Source organism: Colletes latitarsis, chromosome 10, assembly GCF_051014445.1.
Source record: "Colletes latitarsis isolate SP2378_abdomen chromosome 10, iyColLati1, whole genome shotgun sequence".
Classification (NCBI taxonomy): Eukaryota; Metazoa; Arthropoda; class Insecta; order Hymenoptera; family Colletidae; genus Colletes; species Colletes latitarsis.
In genome coordinates this window covers 19,846,236-19,868,595 of record NC_135143.1, presented here as the reverse complement: position 1 = coordinate 19,868,595, position 22,360 = coordinate 19,846,236, and the positions used below count along the sequence as shown (strand labels likewise).

The 22,360-nt window shown below is 40.5% G+C and overlaps 1 protein-coding gene across 8 annotated transcripts in view; it reads right to left on the bottom strand.

Moving 5' to 3' along the window:
• Nucleotides 1-22,360, bottom strand: part of LOC143347259 (latrophilin Cirl) — a 610,528-nt gene that overhangs the window by 18,955 nt on the left and 569,213 nt on the right. For 5 of the 8 annotated variants that reach the window (XM_076776307.1, XM_076776305.1, XM_076776306.1 and 2 more), the window contains 12 exons: nucleotides 19,684-19,790; nucleotides 14,611-14,794; nucleotides 13,694-13,872; nucleotides 11,865-12,506; nucleotides 8,405-8,816; nucleotides 7,848-8,073; nucleotides 7,607-7,772; nucleotides 7,258-7,472; nucleotides 6,454-6,557; nucleotides 5,121-5,165; nucleotides 3,434-3,602; nucleotides 1,058-1,279 (listed from right to left, as the gene is read on the bottom strand). In XM_076776307.1, coding sequence (XP_076632422.1) covers nucleotides 1,058-1,279; nucleotides 3,434-3,602; nucleotides 5,121-5,165; nucleotides 6,454-6,557; nucleotides 7,258-7,472; nucleotides 7,607-7,772; nucleotides 7,848-8,073; nucleotides 8,405-8,816; nucleotides 11,865-12,506; nucleotides 13,694-13,872; nucleotides 14,611-14,794; nucleotides 19,684-19,790 — 2,671 coding nt within the window. Of the gene's footprint in view, nucleotides 1-876; nucleotides 1,280-3,433; nucleotides 3,603-5,120; nucleotides 5,166-6,453; nucleotides 6,558-7,257; nucleotides 7,473-7,606; nucleotides 7,773-7,847; nucleotides 8,074-8,404; nucleotides 8,817-11,864; nucleotides 12,507-13,693; nucleotides 13,873-14,610; nucleotides 14,795-19,683; nucleotides 19,791-20,190; nucleotides 20,298-22,360 lie in introns of all 8 variants that reach the window. The other 3 variants (XM_076776303.1, XM_076776311.1, XM_076776304.1) reach the window with 3 other exon arrangements.

Genomic DNA, 22,360 nt, shown 5'->3' with positions numbered 1-22,360 from the left:
GAAAAACGGAGGAAAAGAAAAGAAAATAATAGCCACGGCAGAAAATAGGACAGGAGGGTTGCGTCGGACCTCGAAGACTGAGGGCGACGCGGTCGAATTAGCATACACGAGCGAAGAGAATCGAGGGGTGGCGGCGACAGTGGTTAAACGCTTAACTAGGTACACCAGGGGTCGTTTAAATTCCTACATGGGATTCTTTGAAACGCGTAACGCGATTCCCGGAAGTTACCGGTTTCTGAAACCTTGTACTTTTTTTCCACGTGGAAGAAAGAGGGGCTAGAGCGCATCCGTGGGCGAAAAATAAAGCTCGGAATCGCGTGATGACGGTTCCAGCTGCGGACGGGAACCGTTCTTAATCGCGCGGATGATCGAGGCGCGGCGTAGGTGAAACCGATGGAATTCGCCCCGATAATGGCGCAAGAAACCTTCTGGGTCGAGTTATCAACTCGAAAGGCAGGTCGAGCGTTCTCGGTACGAGCGACAGAGCGGCGATAGAGGGAGTGTGTGTTATTAATTCCAGTACCATTAATCATACTTGCGTTACTGGCAGAAACAAGCGATAGACCAGGAGACGGAAAAAAATAAATTGCAAAAGGAACAGAGAAGAGTGATATTACAGTCGTTTGCGAGAAGAGGAGAGCCAAATCAGAGTGTGTGAGCGAGCGAGTGAGCAAGTGAGAGAGAGAGAGAGAGAGTGCGAGAGAGACCTATATTTTATTTATCCTCCTCCGACTATGAAATATTCCCTGTTTTCCAATTATCTACTGGATTCGTTCCCATCCCCACCCTGAGCACGACAATTTACAGACACGTCGGATACACGTGAAACAAGAGAATTCGTTTTCTCGGTTTGGTGTAGAAGCGGCTATCGGATACCTTGCTGAGCGGGATGCCTATTGTGGTTGCTAGGTGCCATCATGTGCATCTGGTGTGCCCCGACCGGCGACCTCAGCGACAAATTGTTCAGGTTCACGTTTATCGAAAGATTCGTATTGTTACAGGCGGCGGTCAGGTTGTTGTGATTGTTCGGCGGTGCGGTGGTTGGTGTTGTACCCACATTGGAGGCGGTGTGCGGAGACAATCCTGAGCTGTCGGTCGTCGGCGCTGACGGGTTCGACGAGGTGTTGTGCGAGGCGAAATCCTTGCCGCCGTTCGCTCCGCCAGCGCCCCCGCTGGTGCCCGACGAACCACCAGAACCACCTGTCACCGTCTTCGAGCACCTCAGGCACTTCGGTAGCCAGGAATGCCGGCGCACGAACTTCCTGTATTCCTTCCTCACCTGCAATGGAGAAGCAGACCCACCCCCCGAACGAAACGTTTTTAACGGTGCACAAAGAACCAAGGCAGGTGCGACACGCGCGGTCGTTTCTCGTCGGTCGATGACAAATGAACGAAACGAAATAAAAAAAAATTATACCAAAGTAGGTGAAAACAAACTGACGATCCTCGGAACGACACGTTAACCTCGATGCTCGGAAATGGCCGGCTTTACCGCGGAAACATTGTTTCGTAATCGATTCTCTGTACGTCCTAGATCACAGAAAGTTGGATGCAAAACTATGAACTGATTTTTGATCAGCGATTTAAAGCCCTTCTAATTTCACCCCCTGTTAAATAATACTGTTAAATATTAATAAAGACATCTGAATTAAAAGATGGATACTTGTGAAAGCACTTGAATTTTAATACAAATAAATTAATTAAATAAATTTTAAATTCTATCCATTCATCTTAGTTCATAATTGTAACTCAGCTGTAAGACATTTGAAAACGAATTTAATACATTTCCTATCTATACATTATACAAAATGTTATTTATTACATTTGCAAAACATATTAATAACTGACACCACGAATGTTTAGATTAATAAACAAATATTCTTTCTCTATTTCCTAAGACGTACAGACGAACGTTGCCAAACAATTTTTCTTTTCCAACGAGTAGGAAAGATGGCCACTTCCGAGCATCGTTCTTCGACGATGAGATCGAAACGTCGAAGGCTGTCGACGAGCTTGCATCGATTGTTTACGGGAAGCGTCGGTGCTGAATTTACAGATAAATCAGGAAAAGAGCGGTGCATCCTGAATTGGCAACCAAAGTAAAAAAGTTGTCAAGTAAACGAAAAGGAAAGGATGACGAGCTGCAAATCAGACTACAGGATCCCCGGATATTCGTCGAGTAAACGTGGGCGATGTTTCAGATTGCCACAGCACTTTATTCGAGACATCATTTGTTGTCATCATGTTCGTTTACGAGATATTTGTTATTACGATGTCTGGAGACGTTGCGTTAACATGATTCCCTTTCGAGCGATCTTGCCTAGGAATTACTCGCTACTTATACAATATGAATTCTTATGTTACAAGATGCTTGACTCGTGAATAATTATGTACCATAACTTACGTTAGACACTGTTTTACAATCTTTATATAAAATTGCGCCTTTTAAAACTGATCACCTCGCTTCGCGTTGTCTTCTATCGACTTTTCTTGATTCTCGTCTCGTTGATTTCGAAATTTGCGGAGAACTTGGTACGGAATCGCGAGATTTACATGTTATTAACATTGTACTTTCAACAAATTCTTTAATGATATTGGTCGAACGATTGGTATAAATTTCTTCGCGTTGCTTAGATCGTTCGCGTTTAATCGTTTTTACGACGAACAGGGTACTGCACGAAGTGCTCGGATTTTAACGAAATTTCATACATGGATGCACGAAAAATAGGTAAAGAGGTCTGCAACGAGAAAGACTGTTTGCCGATAATGATTCAAACATTTAATTTGGTACTTTAGTGCAGTGTTTTTCAAACCGACGTGCGATTTATTGGAAAATAATTTCAAGAAATTAAGTTTACCAAGATTTTAGATTGAGATTAAAAAAGAATTTCTATTATTAAGTAAAAAGAATGTATTACTATTATTACCATTCATGGTGACCTATTTGTACGAATTGGGATTTAGGATTCTCTATTCTGGACGTTTTGTAATATTTAATACGTATTTTATAGTGGGTCGTGGCCAGAAAAATTTGAAAAACACTGGTCTAATGGCTGAATTCAGAGATGAGAAGAATTTTGATCTACACAAAAGTTTCGAATAGCAAATAAAAAATAAGCAATGGTTTATTTCGGTCGAATAAAGGTTAGAAATAAATTGGTGGTTCTATATATTATGTATTACTTAGAGTTTATTAAATTTATTATCGTAAGCATTCACGAAGCTTCGTAAAAATTCGAGCGTAACGCTTCGTGCAGTGTCCTCTTTGGTTCTGATTCGAACGAAGATGGTGTCGAGGAAGATGAAATAGCAACAGATGACTGGACGACACGGCCACGATGTTTGAACGTTAAAACGCGCCCCGACGCGTGACAACTGACCGAGTTCGATTTTAAAGTAAAGTTGACGTTTGTACCCCGACGTATTCCCTTACCTTCTCGTTCTGAACGCAATGGAACACAAAGATAAACAGCCCCTGGAGACTATTCAATATGGTGAAGATGTACGCCATCGCGACGGATTCTTGGTTCAAGTAGAGGAGCCCGAACGTCCAGGTGAGTCCCAGTAGAAAGACCAGGACGATTGCGCCTCTCAGCCATGCCCTAGAGAGAAAACATACGCGAAATTAGTCGAGCTGAAAATAATTGTCGCGGCGATGCTTAAAGGAGCGCGAATGATCGTGAAATTCACAAGGATCGGATACGGTGAATAGAAAAGAAGGAGAAACAATGAACAAAAGTCGAAGGGACAGAGAGAGGGGGGCCTCTTAGTCTCGTGCCATCGAAGGTATTAAGGTTAAATGCGCTAAATAATCGATGACGGTGTGACTTTAATTCTAATAATTCCAATGCTACATTTGTCACGTTTCTTATCGAAATGGAACGACCGAGAACACGGAAGATTATCAGAACGGTGTTATGCGCCGAAGTGCACGCAACATTTCGAGCGAGCCAAGACGCTAACGTGTACTAATGCTGCTCGTTTCTACACGGTGTCGTGTGAACACGTTCCACCTCGAGGCATTAGCATCGTTAATGTTTTCGTGAGTGACTAGAAGCGGCCGGAGTCCTGTAAGCATCGCACACACACTGTATTTCTTTGTACGTTCTCTGTTTCTTTCTTGCTTCGGTTTATTTTTTAGTTTTCGTCAATCTTTCGAAACGATCACGACTACGAGGAACGGGAAGAGGCCTGGGTCTCACAAAACTACACAGGTAGAGGCGGGTTTCTCTTCGTTTTACGTCTAATCTCGCGTACTCTAACTACTCTCGAATCAGGCGTGTTACACCCGAAAAACTAAGGATAAATACGGCATGCGATCGGATCGTCGTGCGCGCTCGGAGGAATGGCGAACTTCAAAAAATTCTAAATCAATAATCATTCGATCGATTAAAATAATTTTGTCCGTCTCTGTCGTAAACTAATTTTATTTGTAAATTAAAATCCATCAGTTTTTGTAACTCTTTGGGGACGGCCATTTTGGTGCACGAACATGAGGGATGCTCAGAAAAGTAACGAGTATTTAAAAATGAATTTATCCAGTATATACATCTTATTTTAACTTAACGTTTCATTAGATACGTATAGAAATACATTTTTATTAATTTATGGTGACCGATTTTTTAAGAATTTTCTAACGTACGCCAAAAATTAGTTTACGAGTTAATTTGAAATTGTTGCTAGTTATTTGGGAAATAATTTGCTCGACTGTGGCGTGAATCAAGATGGAGGACGCGTCGATCGATGGCACGTGGATTTCGTAAAACGTGGTCGCGAAGACGCCATCGCGAAAGCTGCTGCAATTGTAACGTTGCTCAGACTTGCAACGAGGAAACGAAAATAATAATTGCGTTTCCAGCGAGTCGCACAATCGATCCGGCGTAATCGTTCAACGAACTGCGTGTTCGTCGCGGCGTGACTAGCTACGTTTACGTTCTACATTCGCAGTGTTCAATCGAAAAATGATCGTCAGCCCGTATGGAAACGAAAGAAAAACAGAAGAATGGAAACAGTGTGAATGTAAGGTAAATTAAAGACACGTGGATAAAGACGGTTAGTGAAGTATGACGTTAATACGATGAACGTGATGTGAGTAATAATAAAAATGGTAAATATCTTACAAGTGCGCTTGCAATTTGTTGGGAAGAGCATTCTCTTCCTTTCCACTACCAACCAACCACGCCATGCAGAAGAATGTAGAACAGTGTAGACAGAAGTGGGTAGAAGATTTAATACAAAAATGAAACAAGACAGCAACGTTAGGTGATTGTTCCGGCACCAATAATTAATTGATTATATAAGAAAAAAAAAAAAATATTTGTAATTCTTTTTTTAGTTGGTGCAACGCTCGATTCGTATTACTATGCGCTGTGATCAGTGCTCGTTAGTGCAACGATAGTTAGAAACATTTGTACGCGTCGTGAATTACTGAATGCTGAAATTAAAAAAAAAAATATACATATATATGTATGTACTGAATGAACACAACGATGAAGCAGCCTCGATAATAATTCGAGTCGAGTTTGCAGGAAAATTTAACTACCATCACCGACATTTCCATATGGAGATATATCAAGTTAATACCGTGTCGTAATTACTGTCTCTCCATGTTTGACGTATTTTGTTCGCTTCGTTTACGAATCAGAAAACAACAAATGTAATTGTTAGAACCATTGTTCGTACATACTATTCTCGTTGAGGCTTTATTCCACTGTGAACGGCGTTTTCAATCGCGTATGCACGAGTTAGCTAGTGTCATTAAATCATAAATATACAGGATGCTACGCTGGAAACGGATCACGTTAATATCTTTGTGTTTCGAATAACTGGAAGAAGCGTTGTTTGGCAATTATTTCTTCGTGGGAATGTGTTTGCAACAGATTTAAATAACGGATAACACTTCTCGCTATCGGCAATATTATTATTCGTAAACATAAACAGTTTCGATTGTTAAATTAATAATACAGAAATATTTTAAGGTAAAATTATTTAAAATTTTAAGCTTGTTCCCATTATTTAAAATGGCGAAGATGTCAAGGTGGTTCGTTTCCAGGGGTACACTCTGTATGTATATACCATACGTCCATATATAATACCTAAGATTTACAGCAACACAAGTGGTGTGTCGAACGAACGAAATCTGCGGTCATGCCAACACAGGTACTCAACAGAGACAAAAAAGAAAACCAAAAAACTTAGCATGGCCGCCAAATGATGCGTGACAATAAGATTCTCTTTCGGGGAGATCTCTTTTAAGCAAGTAAAGCTTGCGAACGTGAACCGAAAGCACGATACAAACACTTCGATTCTACTCGACGAGAGGATATTGTATACTCGAACGTGTCAACGAACGGATCCGATCGATTACTTTATGTAAAATGTATAATATATATACATGTACAAGTTTGCTATTACGCACGACGTTTACTTCGAACCCGAAGTGTCTGGGCTTACCTTGCACTGGCCAATCGTGAGTGCTCCTTACTCTTCATCGCTACCGTCGTGTTCGCGTGCCGGCACATCATGTAAATTGCCATCGACAGGAATACCAAGTTCGCCTAATCAAACAAAAGTGCAACGTATCGATAACTATTGTCAACTCAAATAGGACAGCTTCTGCGTGTCAGAATCTGACCCCTTAACCCTCTGCAACCCTACTTCCCGAGTTACCCATCATTTATACTTTTCAAGTCTCTTAAAGTCTAAGACTTTATTAAAATTTACTTTCCAATTTGTGCCCTAATATTAGCGTTTCTTAACATTCCTTTCTGAAGTCATAGTTTGAGTTATAGAGGGTTAAAATGAATAATTCTAGGGTGAAACTGCTCAAAATAATTAAGAGATCTGTCACATTAATATCTAAGTCTATTATAAATTGTACTAATCTTGTTCTTTTTTGAAGTCAAGCACAGTTTGAGTTAAAACGATATTATTCTGGGATAAAGTATACACTGCTCAAAATAATTAAATCTGTCATTTGACTGAGACGTGCACTAGGTAGAAATGACATTGTTACATTACTATAAATATTATTAATATAACTTTAACAAAAGTGATCAATTATGTACATAGAGCAAATCATTGCTTACGGAATGATGCAAAGGGTGAATCACGGTCAGCGACCAGCGAATAAATAAAATAATTTTGACAGTGTCTCGAGCAACCGTAGACGATCATTAAGCAATCTATCTCCTAATTATTTCAAGTATTTAAATTGGTCTTTAACCAATCTGAACGAACATTTACGTAGGGTCTTACCAGTATAACGAGTATCACAGGTCCAACGAAGCTGAAGATGAAATAGTTGTCCGCTCTGAGCCAGCAATATCGATCGGTACCGTAACTGAGAGGATCGATTATACAAGATATAGCAACGACGAGCAGAGGAGCACCGTAAGCGACCAAATAGTACCAGCGGAGCCTCGATTTTTCCGCCTCGAAGACCTCGATCAGCATCACGTATAATTGGAATCCTGGAAGAATGTCAGGGGGAAAAAGTCAGACCCTTCTTTTCCTGGGGATCACCGTGAAATTATTCGACGTCCCCGCTGTTTGCTTGTACAATCCAGCGAACGACTGTCCCGCGGATCGCATTCGGGCATTGTACCTTCGAGGAACATCCAGGCGAACGCGCAGAGGAAGAAGAAGTGCAAGAGTCCGGCGACGATGCCGCAGACAATTCTCTGATTCGTTTGACCGATTCCGCAAACGAATAAAATTTCCGCGATCAGCAGGCACACGCAGAGATTCTTGTGGATGGTCGTCCTGTCCGACTGCAACGAGACCGCGTGACGTTCAATGGACAACTTTGAATTAATCGCGACGAGGGATCGACGATCGACGTTTACCTTCAGTCCGCGAAATAATTGAAACGTTAGGATGGCCAGGACGAGACAGACCACGGAAATGATGCAACCGATGTAGGTGATGATCTGCAGCGCCACTTGATGAGCGATGTCCAGCCTGACGGCGTGCACGTCCATGAGAACGGCGAAGTTTGTCAAATGGTTGCACTCGCAGACCGTGTGGGTCTCGTTGGTTTTGCGTATCAGGCAACCCTCCTCCGACCAAGCGCTAGAAAACACGTTCAAACAATAATTGTTAATATAAGGGTAGTGTCGGGCAAAATAGATTATTCTTTCAACGGTGTCGGGCACTTTTTTCAAATCCATATACGTTGACGTACGTCTGAAAATACGGGATGTTTAAGTCATCAGGTTGCTGTCTTTGAAACTGTTTAAAAGATACAGGCAAAATATGTGTGCACCCATCAAATTCGAGTGAAAATACCTTTCGAGCGCTAATTTCGACACGAGATATGAGTAATTTAATTGATATTAAACGAACTTGACCATTCGACTGAGCGACGTTGGGGGCCCTCAAGAACTTGCACGAAGAAAGTTACCTTAAGATGTAGTCCCAGAAGACGCAAGTTGGATTGGTGACGTTCTCTATCGACAGATGCTTGAAATAGACTCTGACGGGTTCGCTGAGCTGTATGTGTCTCCCTTTGCCCAGAGACGCGGAGATCACTTTGCTGTTGAGGAGCCTGGTCGTGTTCCTTTTCGGCAGCGGTTGCGGGTCGTCATTCATGACCAACGACGATACCTCGGCTTGCGGCTGCAAGATCTCCTCGAGTCTGTCAAAGGCCATGAAAACTAAACGGACAATGCCGCCGTGACTGTTCTCCAGCAAAGCGCCTCTGGTCAGCTCCACCCGATCGTTTGAAGCTGCCCACCTTTGTTGGGCCGCCTCGGTGGGGAACACTTCGAGATCATCCCCGATGTTTCGGGCGTCCAACACTCGCACTTCCAACACTGTTTTAAACGAGAATAAAATGTTAACGCTCGTTTTACTTCACGTGGTATCTAGTTAGTAACTTGAGAACGTAGCTACGGAAGCTCAGTTTCGCTTTATCGATGGTGAACGTTTGGGTTCCCAGCTTTGGACCACCTTCGACGATAACGAACTGATTAATTGTGCAATAAATAAAAATAACCATGACAAACGTAGAATTATATCTCGTTTCGTAGAAAAATTTGTATGTATATTATTTCAAAAATATATATTGTACTTGGATGAAATTGGCCATGCGAGTTGATTTAATTTTGTGAACTCGAACAGTGATTTCTACGTTTTAATCCGTTACTCAAATAGAAATTGAAATTTCGAAACCGAACCTTTAGTAAAATGTACTACAACCATTTTGGAAAATAATTAGAAAATTACATAATTACATATTCAGCCATTTCCAATTAATATTATAAACATCCCCCACACACTTTTATTACTGCTATTATTATATTACTGAAAAATTGAATGCAGTTATTTCATCACGGTCAGAGTTTATTAAATATGGTATATCAAATATTGATGGATAAATATATGACCTAGATAGAACGAAAAATTATTAAAAAAATTCTTGAAATTCTCATCTACAACCACAATGTTAAAAATTGGAATTAATTCACATAAATTGACTGAAAAAATTGTAAATAAAACGATGCTGCATTAACGATCCTCGATGGATGCATACAAAAATTATAAAATGTTGTTTTGTATCTTATGAATTAGCGCGTAGATAATTTTATCCATATTACCTCTTGACCTGTAAAGGAAAAACTTTTATTATTCAGCCTATCTCAGGAAAAGTTTATCGACCCCTGATATAGATTGTTGTAGATATTACATCGTGTAACGTTATAGACACAATTTATAGCATATACTCGTATAACACTTTGTTCATAAATCTGTGTCAACTATTCCGAGGGAAAATATATCAAGCATTGTCTCCAGTCTTGTCAAGGAAATAATACACATATAAATATTAATCTTTGTACCATTCGCAGTTGCATTTTTCATAGAAAATAAAGTACGTCGTCGATCTTCTTGCAGTATTTCTTTGCGATCGAAAATAAATTTTGTATAAGTAAACTCACGTATATTTTTTTATTCTTCTTTAGAAAGTTCGAATATAATGTTCTTTGTAAATGAAGGGAGAAGTCGAAAGAAAGCTTTTTACGATAGAAAACAAATAGCACTAACTTCAGAGGTAGATAGAATTGTTATCTATAATAAATACAAATTCGAAGCACCAAATACAAATTTGATCTCTATTTTAGAAATAAAACTGATTTTATAAATCAGAAAGACAAACATTTTTATTATTTGATTCTCCTTAGCAAAAGTTTATCGCTCCTGATATAAATTGTATAGGCATTAGATCATGCAACGTTATGAACAAAATTTATAGTATGCACTCGTAAAAAATTGACCATAAATCATCAAACACACCGAGACAAAATATATAAATTCATTGTCTGTAGTATTGTCAAATGAAATGACAAACGTATAAATATTATTCTTTATATCTTTTGCGATTACCTCGTGTATTATTTCTCTTACTAAATAAAACACGTTGCCGGTAACACAATAAACAAAAAAATTAATATCACGAAAGAATGATCAAATACACACGGGTATCATTAAAATTTATTTAAAAGTACACAGTAGCAATTCTTTTTATTTCACAGTATTAAATCTGAATTTTTATTTAATAAATGGAATTATAGACTAGAATTATGGAGATATAATCGTGTCACACTAACGATCTCGAATTTCTTTTTAACTTTTTCTTCGTTCATCAAAAGAACATTAGTCTAGGGGCGGATCCAATCTTAAGAAAATATATTTATAAATATTTTCAGTATGCACTGGTATAAATAAATAATTAATGTAAACTTGATTGCTTTGGCTATCAACGAAGAAAAGATTCGTAAATAAATTATAAGCAAATTTCCAAGCAAGATTTCTAAATCCTTGCATTATTCTTATAGAATCGTCGGATCGATCTAACTTTCTATTATCAAATTCTAATTTCCATGCATGGAATAACGGACAGACAGTTTATCCTTTTCCATTATTCGAAATGTTTGTCCAGATAAGAATTTTACCCATCTCTGTCAGAGAATATTACGTTACGTAGCGCCCGACCGGCTGTCGCTCATCAAACTCATTTTCTTTTTACCCTTTACTGTTATGCTATTTATCACGTGCGGATCTAATGTTGCTGCTACTTCATTCGACCGCGGAGCACATTTCGCTTCCAGGCTCAATCACGACGCGCAGCCTAACTTCCGGGAAGTAAATCAAATTGCTCGTAATTTTCTCTCCTCCCCTCCACCGGTTTTGTTGTGATAACGGGTGGAAAGGGGAGGGAGGTGAGGCTCGGGTTACAACATTATCCGGGAAGGTACCAGAGAATTACGATGGGTTTGGATCTTTGTTTTATCTGCGCCGGATATTACCAGCGTCGCATTCTCCAGATAAGGGATCTAGATTTATGCGACCCAATGCTAAAGTCGGACCTACGGTTCTCGCATGTTCATTCTACCGGAGATCCGGCGCTAACTTGTTACTCTGCTACTATTTCTTTTTTAACAGCCGATCCACCGTAGTTGATAAACCACCGCTACAGATAACTTCTCGAAATGAAGAGCGTATGATGAAGCAAGATGATTAGTGGCCTTTGCATATGTAACTGCTAAGAGTTAATGGAAGCTTACATTTTTCATCGACGTCGTCGTTTTATGGGGTACGATCAAGCATACAGTAATAATTCTCTGTTCAAAATTAAATAACCATTTGCTTTAATCGTTACGAATAGGACTGCAAGGGCAGATTTTTCAATCAATGTCACAAGGTGTTTCTTTTTCGAGAAAATCAATACAGAAAATTAATAGAGTCCTTTGTCTGTGCGAAGTGAAAACAGCGAGCAATGGACGGACGCGTCAGACAAATCGTATTCAAAATTTAAAAATTCCAGCCAATTTTACATACAAGTAAACAGTGTATTTTAAACTCACGTATGTTCCTTCCTTCGTGGGTGATGGTCTTTTCGTGCATCAGCGTGTCCGCCAACAAGAACGCGTTCTCCTCGAGTCCAGTCAACAGCGACGTGGCGACCCTCATCTGCTCCTGATGGCTAAGGTCCTTCCAAGACGCCATCTGAGCCTTGTCCAGGAGATTGCTACCCGTTCTGACGACACCCTGAAGCAGCTCCGTGACGCTGACCTCCCTCTGGCTCGCGTCCTGGTACGTCCTTATATCCTGGGCCATTTTCTCCGCCATGTTCTTCATGATCTTGGTGGTGATCATCATGTCGCCGCCGTAGAGTCCTCTGCTGTTGTTCGTCACCTGCGACAGCTCTCTGCTGATGCCCAGGATAACGTCACCCTCCGTCACTCTATTCTCCAAGGTGGTCAACCACACGGAACGACATTCGCTGAGATCCGGGCTGTCCCTGTGCCAGAAGGCCGAGTCACCTTTGGCCAAACATCTCCAGCGTGCCAAACCGTTGGCACCGCCAGGACAACTCTGGACCGCCACGTCGCCGGCTCTGGTCGTGTTCCAGGTGAGCGTCCTGGCCACCACCGGGGGACACACTTGTCTACCATAGTCGTACCATTGGCCATTCGAGCTGGACTCCGGGTAGAGCGTGCTGGGCACTGGAATATTTGAGTTAGTTACGAGCGTTAGTTGGCCCGTTAGTCGGCTACAGTTAATGGCACGGCTTTAATGTGATTCTAGTGTCCGGTCCCAGGCGGTGCTGGGATTAACTAGCGACATCCTATCGGGTCCGCGGAACGGAATTTTCGGATGCCCAAGGGTGTCTTAATCTTTTGCGGTGATTGTTACAGAGTTTCCTCGGTTACACGAATTCGGAGGACAATAGCGCTCAAAAGTTTCGGGTCACCGGACCAGATTGGCACTTGGACTTCGGGAAGTGTACCGAGATAAAGTGAACTCATATTTTTAGGTGACGTTTCTCACCTCGTTTCCAATTTTAGGTTAGATTTAATAATTTAAAACTGTTCCAGAACCTTATATAGCGAAAAATTAACTATCTTACAAAGAAACAAAGCATCGTGGCTGCCATACAATAATTTGAAATGGAGTTATTGCTCGCAAATATAGAGAACGGACATAGTAATTTCCTAATAAACTTATCGAAGTTACGAGACCGTGAATGTTTCTTTTTTAAACCTTTTTGCTTTCGTGAATCGTGAATATTATACGTGAACCCTAACCTTCGAGCAGTAGAATGGAATTCGATGGAGCGATGATAATTAGAAAAACAAAATTGGGAACAATTAGAGGCTACGTCACTATTGATATCTTTTCAGGGTCCCTTCAACCGCAGACCAGCTGAAATTTGGAAGCTCTGACACCTGCCCTTTGAGCATTAACCCCTTCGGTACGATCGTCGACTGTAATTGACAGCCGACAAGCTCTCGCCCGAGTCGACGCGTCGACCATAATGGACGGCTGATAGTTCTAACCATTATACACATCCACTCGATGTATTCTTGCTTCAGCAAAGCTATCCAGATTTATCGATTTAAGTACTAAGTAACGCGTCCTTTTCAAAACCTCGCTATTGAGGACGTAAGGACAAATACAGAAATAATTCTTTTCACAATATTCAAAATATTCTACTAAAAGAAATAGGAAGGAATTTCATCCTCTTTCTTAAACTTTTAAGTCGTGAAAATATACATATATACAGGACTTTAAATTATACGAGGTTTAAAATTGACGTGTACAATGATTTTCTCAAAAAGAAATAAGAAGTTGGCACTAAATTTTTGAGGCTTCAAATTAGAGAAACATTTTTAACGCGTTTGCAACTCACCAGTGGTCCTTAGATTCGTTCTCCAAGAGGCGAAGGTCGACGTAGTTGTGGCCTGAGTGGTTTCAGGAACAATCGGAGGCACCGCAGGACCGTTCGCAGACGGAACGTTTGCAGGAAGTATTAAGTCCTGGTCCACTTCGACTACCTCCATATCGACCGGGGACCTCGTCGACGTGGGACTGCAAAATGGAAGGAGATAGTAATTTTCAACGGCGTTCGTGGCGTCGAACTTTGCCATGGACAACGATGCAACGAAAATATTTCTCTTTCGAAAAGCACGATATAACGCAATTTAATGGAGCCTTACGATAACTCTGTTTTTTCAACGGACGCCGAAGAATATCCTTTTAGACTCGGCGGATCTTACGTGACCGCAGTTTAAGTCCACTTCGATCGTTTCATCGTGCTCGAATAAACATTATTGGAAAATTTGTGGGAATCGTAAAAGTAACGAGACCATACGTGGACTCGGGGGGAAAAATTGTCTAAAATACAAAATTTGAAACAGTGTAATTTTAGATAATAATATTAGACAAGGAAGAAGGGAAATAGAAAAAAAATAATTTTTTTGAATCATGTCTCTCTACTTTCTTGTTTAATACATTAAAAAATTTGCACTGTTACATATGTTTGTATTTCAGATCTCCAGTCTTTTTTCTTAAAGAACTGCACTCTTATTACCACCAAATTACCAAGAAAATCATGAGTTTGATATTTATTAAAAAATTCTCTGAACAAAAAGAAAGTATTTTATAATATTGTGTACGATTGTCATAATTTCAGTGTCTGCAAAGTATTTGTTTTCTCAAGATCTTTTAACAATGGTTAGAAATAAGGGTTGAAACCGTTGCCAGCGAAATGTCTGAGAGAGTGTTGTTAATAAAATTTCGTTACGAAGTGACCAAAGAGATACTAACCTTGACGTGGTGGTTATTGGCAGCGTAGGGGTGGACTGCGCCGGCGGCTGGGGCTGCTGTTGAGCCGGGGGTGTCGTAATCCTAGAGGGAGGCCTGACAGTCGGCTTAGCCGTGCTCCAAACGCTTGGCTGCGAAGTCGTGAGCCACGGCGGGCTCGGACGGGACGTTGTCGTGGTCGTGGCCGCTGCAAGTGTTTCGTCGAGCTCGTTTTAACGTCGTGAACGCTAGATGGGGGGTAGCACGAAACCGAGGTGGCGAAGACGAAAGACGCGGAAAGGAGAGACGGCAGGCAGGGCTTTGGCAGGCCGGCCGTGGATCACTAAGAGCTCGTCTACGAGCTTATCGGATTCGAACGCCGGGTATAATTAAGAAGGAAAGTGATTTGAGGGTCTCGTCGAGGGGTAGACGAGCTTCTCAGCCCGCTCAAACGACGGGGATATTTTAAACCTCCTTAGGGGGGAGCGGCGGAGGACCGGGGATGAATCTCTCGCCAATTCCCATCGGAACGTTTTCTCTTTTACGGGCCAGAAACTAGCGGGCGTTCGTTTGTTTCTCCCGGAATTGCCGCGTCGCGGTGAGAACGTCTTTAATCTCGACGATTGGACCGTGTTTCCATCGCGTCCTCGGAATCGAGCGGGAAATTAATCGGGACCAAGGATGATAGAGATTAATTCGCCGGAAATATATAGCGCCGTTCGTGACGTATCGACGAGGTTCGGTTCGAGATTCCAACGACTTCAGGAAACTACTCCCTATAAAAATCGATGTGGGAAGATTCCTTGCTTGAAATTTCTTATTATTTTATACGATTGTATGGTAAATGTTTATAAGTTTCTATATTAAATTTTGAAACGTTAAGAAACTAACGCGAATTTTAGGAGAAATATATTGTTGACGTTTAAAGAGTACGTTTAAAAATACAAGGCATAAACAACTCTTATTGAAGACGAGATCAATCCAGAAAAAATGTAATAGAAATAATATCATCAATTTTTAAAAAATTTGCAGATATATATGAGAAAATTTGTTCGATTACAATATTTTTCTTATTCAAAAGTTGATGGTGCTTAAAAATTTTTTGATATGAACTTTTATGTTTCAGAAAATTGATTTTGAAAATTCAATGGGTGATTGACAAGGAACATTACACAGCTGTTATACACTGGCATTGATGAAACTGTACACACAAGTGAAATTGTCGAAAATATACCACAGAAATTGTTTTTTAGCGACGAACCGGGGGTTAGAATGCTTATGTCGAATAATTTGAAAAGAAATGTTCACTTTTTGTAAGAAACGTAAGAAAGGATAAAATTAAAATTAAAGACACAAGATTTTATCATTACAATATAAATATTTTGTAAATATTGTTTTATTCGAATTTTGAATAAGTGTACTGTACTCGAAATATTCATTAAAACAGTTATTTTATGCGCCTCAAAAAATATTAAAGAGATCTTTGATTACAGTGGCTCCATCTGTAATTTCGCAGTAATTTGATTTACATTACGTTACTCTTTATACTAAGCCAAAAAAATTTCATATATAACATTTTTGTCTATTTCTATCCATGCTCGAATTATTCGATTTCATAGTTTCCTAGCTGTTAACATTTAAGATTCACTCCCTAAACACGATTGTTTGCCATTAATAAAAATAAATGTAAAACTTTTTTGACGTCTTTACCTGTATGTTAAGTTTAATCAAGATCAGTGTATTAATTAATACCTTAATACTTCTTATAAGCAGGATTTGGTTTAGATGTCTGACCATGCTTCGTTATTTCTACTTAATTAACGTTTGAAAAGATTAATGCTATCATGTAAGAAAAAGTTAGCAAGGAAACAAAGACGAGTAAAATTGTATGAATAATATGTCAATATCACTATCAAAAAATACCAACATAGTTATGAATTTATAGTCGACGCGGTCAGAGCATAGATATTCAATTACAATTTATTGATTCCATTTTTCTCATAGAAATATATACAAAGCAAGACGAAAACATGTATTAGACATCTAAAGAAGACCTACAGAGTGTCAATAAGTTTCGATTTTCAAAAACAAAATATAGAAAAAAAAGAATTTCAGTGATAAATATCTAGTAGATATACTCGATATTGGTCAGACACATATCAGACAAATTTTCAAAGTCGTTTTCTGCGAAAATAGGAGCTCGTATCAAAAACTTTCACTTCATATTTTCGATTCATTTCTACACAAGGGTTTACACTACACCCGATGACTTTTATAAAAAAAGCTATAATTAACAATTTTATTAACTTTAATTACTGAAAAATAGGAGATTTCTCTACGACGAGAAACTGAATATAATAAACCATCTATACAATTCGAAGCTAACTACTCGCAAAATTATAGATTCCTTATTTTGTTATTCAAATAACAAAAATAAAACAAAACTAGTCCATAATCGAAGCCGTTACATCTTCGACCAGATTCCTTCGTCGGTTTTTATCACGTTTCCACGCGTCGTGGCTATCGATATTACCTTCCGTCCCATACGTCCCTTTTATCATCGCCTTAAAAGGTGACAAACAACGCGATCGAGGACCAACGACCGCGAATCGCGTTCCGCGCGGATCGTCCAGGCCCATTCCGGGATTCCCATATCGCGAACGCGCGCACTCTACCAGATAGACGTCTTTCAGCGTCGATGTTTCAATGCTCCGACGGGACAATCGCGACGCTCCCATCGGCCCGGCGACAGAAATATTCCCGAAAACGAATGCCATCGTCCACGAGGCGAGCCGAGCGACGAGATTAGCCTACCTCGCGGCCGATATCGCGACTATATCTGGCCTAAGAGGAGAAAACGATCTTTAACCCAAGATGGCGACGGCAGTTAATCCCTGAACGGGATGGTCCGCGTATTTCGCGGCACTATCTCTATAGGGGTCATCTTTATTGGCCGAAGGGGTTGGCGATAAGGTAAAATACCGGACGTCGCCGATGTCCGTTACGATAGTCGACCGTACAAGAGAAACGAAGGCGTAGGTGAAATGGGAGACAGACAGAGAGAGGAGAGAGTATCTGGCTAGTGGTATCGAGGCTACCAACAGATCCGGACTCTTCTTCGATATACGTCGGTGCCCTGAGACCGATCTATCGAGCACCGACGAGTATCGATCACGACGCGAACCGAGCATTGAGAGCCATGAAAGGTAAACAGAGAGACGAGGGAGTTGACAGTTTATGGTCCGATAAGTGATTGCGTCGCCCGCTGCTTTCGGTTGGTCGTAACGATAGGTGTTAACGTTGAAAGGTCGGAGTTCGTTCTACGAAACCCGTGGCGATTCTTTCGTGGCTCGTAAACTACGAAACTTCGCACCCGCCACTCGTAATTTTAATTCTACGATGATTTCGGTTACTCGAGAGCTTCGATTTTATTAAATTTAAGTTAGATGTTGTTCGGACAATTCTCTATCACATTATATTATTTTCTCAATTTATAACGAAGAAGATCGTTTCAGACTAAACGAAATAAAATTGAATAATTCAACTAAAGAAAATGGCGATTAAAGAAGTCCAGAAATTCGACAGGATGATCAATACACAAAAACAAACTTTGTTGTATTTACGATTAGTTAACGAGCCAACGGGCCGCAATAAACTGGCGAATCGATCGTAGGCAAATTAACCGGAGGATTGTTTATGAAGCGGAGCGACCCGATGCAAATTCACAATAACGCGGCGAGGCGTCGTTTCGCCACAGTCGATTCTCGCAGCATCATCGAGCGTAACGATCGATGCTTACAGCAATCTACCTCTGTCTCTTTGCTCTTATTGGGCCGTAGAAGAGTTTCATTACGATACGAAACACGTCAGAAAAGTTGGACGCGCGCGGTCCGCCGTGTATCTCGCGTTACCGATCCCCTACGATCGATTTCTCGATTGCAAAGATCACGTCTTCGCGAACTCTTCCACCGTCTCTCTATCTCTTCTCTCTCTCCGTCCTTTCTCCTACCCGGTTTTTTCCCCTTCTTCGCTGTATGCCCCGTCTGTCTCGAGAGTGCATAGCCGATGCAAGCCGCCGGAAGATCTTTATCGAGACACGGGCTTGCAGTTACGTAGCGGACGTGAATCATAAGCGCCGACTTCGGGAACTTCTAATCGATTCTCGCGGTCTACGTTCGACTTTCCTTTTGCGCGACACCGCAGCTACAACCGTGAAAAAGCGAATGCTCGCCGGCCTTTTCGCGCCAGGCAAAAAGTCGCTCGCCAAAGAAACGAATTATTCCATCGGAATTCACGGATAAGAAAATGTACCGTTTCTACGTAGATGGCCAAATTATTAACTACGTACGATGTATATTTCAAGATTCATGAAACGGGCATTCTCGATGAGGTATAAATTATCTTGGCGAAGCAATAAGTTTTTACAGAGGGTCGAGGACTTGAACTCTATTGAGATTACTAGAAAATCGACTCCCACTAATCTTATAGTAGCAGTGATTAAGGTTTCGTATTATAAGAGGAATTTAAACCTCTTTCTCACGTCAATTTTGTTATACACGGTGTTCAGCTACCTCTTGGGAAAATTTTAATGGGAGATTCTAGAGGCTAAAATAAGACGAAAATCAAGAATACCAATTTGTTGATTGAGGCTTCGTTAAAAAGTTATTAACGCATGAAATTTCGAGGAAACATTTCTGGCCATATAGTATATTTTCAGTAAGGAATTTTTTTCTCGGAAGTACGTAGGAATTCGGGGGCATGTGTATTGACCAAAAATGATTGTGATTGACCCCCGCAACTAAAAATAATTTTTCCAGAATGATTTGAAATTTTTTAATAACTTTTTAACGAAGCCTCAATCAAGAAATTGATATTCTTGATTTTTGTCTTATTTTGGCCTTTAGAATCTCCCATTAAAATTTTTTCTAGGAGTGGCCGAACACTCTGTATAATTTTTCGGAAACCAAAAGAAAAAGCAAATGATTTTTTCGCGAAGTCGACGCCTATGGGAACCCGTTAACGTAACAACGGGCACCAAGTGGTACATATACTGCAAAATGAAAGGTGCGTATAAAAGAGGAGGAGTTTTCTACTTACCGGACACGCATCGGTAGTGCGCCTCGAGGTACTTGTGCGTGTTGGGACAAGGATCGCCGAATTGCGACATGGACGCAACGATGCTGCAGTTTTGCTGGTTGTTGCACCTGGATATATGGGGGGTTTCGAGACTCGGTTAGCGAAAATGGCACCCTTACCAAGTGCGTCGAGCCATGGATCCTGTCCCTTTTCCCTTACCGTCATGAGTATGCAAGAGGGTCGCGTAAATAGAGAGACTTTTTCGACGACATTCGCACCTTTCGTTGTTCGCTTTGGTTCGATGATCGAAACTCTTTCTAAGACGTTTCATGATTTCATTCGTTTCACGAAAATTCCATGATCTATTTAATCGTACAGTATTACCACGTTATAACGAGCCTCCGCTGGTCCGTATATATGACAATACCGTACGTTCACGATTACCAAACGTCGTGGAAAGAGCTTAGACTCGGAAGATCGCGTGTGTTCGCGAGGTCTCAACGACCAAAACAAAATGTGTTCACCAACCTAGGCAATAGTACTGCGCCTCGATGTACTTTCCGGTTCCGGGACACGGGTCCTCCTCGAAAATCTCGCTGCGCACGTCCACCGTACAGGAATTACGATAATTGCACCTGCAATCGTCACGTGAGCAAGAGAATGTCGCCCCAGAGGACAATGATAACAGAGTTCGACGTCCATGAACGGAATCACGAACCGAGAATCAAACGGCAATGGCGCCGATGAGAGATAAGGAACGACCTTGAAACGTTTTAGTTCCCAATTTCGAGCTTCCCCCGACAATACCTTCGAAGAGCAAGCATTCTACCGTTGTTATAAGTTACCATTACCCCGTTACCATTTGCGAAGAATAGAAATTCTGGACCATTTTCGTACACCGAAACAGACGCCTGATCCACGGTCACGCGGAATCTTCAAGCTAATTGAATTCAAAGACTTCACACCGTAAGCGAGTCGACGACGCGGCTTCACAATAGCTTTAGCGAAAGTGTTAGTAACAAGAGACGTCTGATGTCGTTTTCGCGATGTATGCGACGTGTTAGCGAGCTATACAACATTAGGACAATGAGTTAGTAGAAACAAGAGTATGCAGTAGTTTTAGAAGCGCAATAGGTGTTCGAGTTGGTACAGACGAACTCGTGCGACGTCGTGTATCGTGTGTTGGATTTCGATTGTCCCGTGTTAACAGTTCCACGGTGTGTATGTACAAAGGATCATGCATAGAACTTGTACCCCGGATTCAAGCACGTTAAAGGTCCATCCGTCGTTCTGGGACAACGTTTTTTTATCCCGTTACGACCCGTGTTAACGCATTGACTGTCTGTATCTGAAGTCACGAGTACCATTCGAGCATCCAAAAGTTTTTCTAATAAAAATTTTTACAATAAGCATTTTACTCTATTACAGTACCGTGCACAGTTGTTCTCCTAACTAACTTAATTTAGTTAAATATTTCGAACTTGGGTTATACTATATTTATTTATAATAAAACTATAGTGGTTAGTTTAACCAAGGATGATCCAAACTTAAGATTGAAACGTTTAATAAGAATAGAATTTAAACTATGATGCTACAGCTATTTTCATCGAGCTGTTTAATAGTTTATCTTTGAGGTTAGTGATTTTAATGAAATTGAAATCTGTAGTGGTCCACGAGAAATTGGGAAAAATTTAAGTCATACTTTTGCTGATTTTGAATTTATTTTCTTCCAAGTCGAATAGTCGTTTCAAAACATAAAACAAATCTTGACATCATTTTCGTGAAAGCAGACAAAAGTCGTAAGCTTTGACATTTTGTATTTCTTAAACAATTTTTAAATCAGTAAAACGATGACTTAAACTAGTTCTAAATTAATGCGGATTAAAAAATATTTCATTTTTATAAGAATCCCTAGAGCGAAAGGATCCCATCTGATAAGATAGACATTTGTTGAAACTAATCTTTCGAATTACTGATACAGGTGATATTTATTTTGCATTTAGAGAAGTCCACAGCCAAAATCGTTCTGATCGGTGGATTAACAGACAGTCAACGCATTAGTACCCAATGTTACGGAAGGATCCTGGTGCCAAACGAAGTTAAGTCATTCTTATAAGCACTTTATTTCAAGTGTGCTTAATGGGCGAGCGCGAAAGTATCGGTGGTATCGCGAAATGGTAAACTTTCGAGAGGAATCCTACGTCACAGTCTCCCTTCTTCACAGTAGTACTTTACCGAGACCCTTCTTCGTTAAGGAGTACTTCGTCGTTGGGATTCGCGAACTCTCAAGGGGCTACGCCACCTTGACGACGATAAAGCAGACTATCTTTACATATTTTCTATAACAATACTACGAGTCTGATCGAAACGAATATTGGACTAAGCACGGAAGATAGAACAGACTCTGAAATGAACTGTATAAATAATAATCTTTTCTTTCATATAAAACTATATTTTTACAGTTATACCCTTAATGGGGAAACCGTCCCTTATTTTATCTAAGCAGGGCTTAAAAAATCACAAATATTACCTACTCATGATCTCAAAAAAAAGAATAGCTTCAAAGCCTCGCCTTGAAAATCATCAATTTATATAATATATTAATTTCTAATACGATTTCCATTAACGTTAGCAAGTTCTTTCCGTTTCGATGGTTGAATTAATTGTACGGTAAACGGGCAGGATTTTCTCACAGATC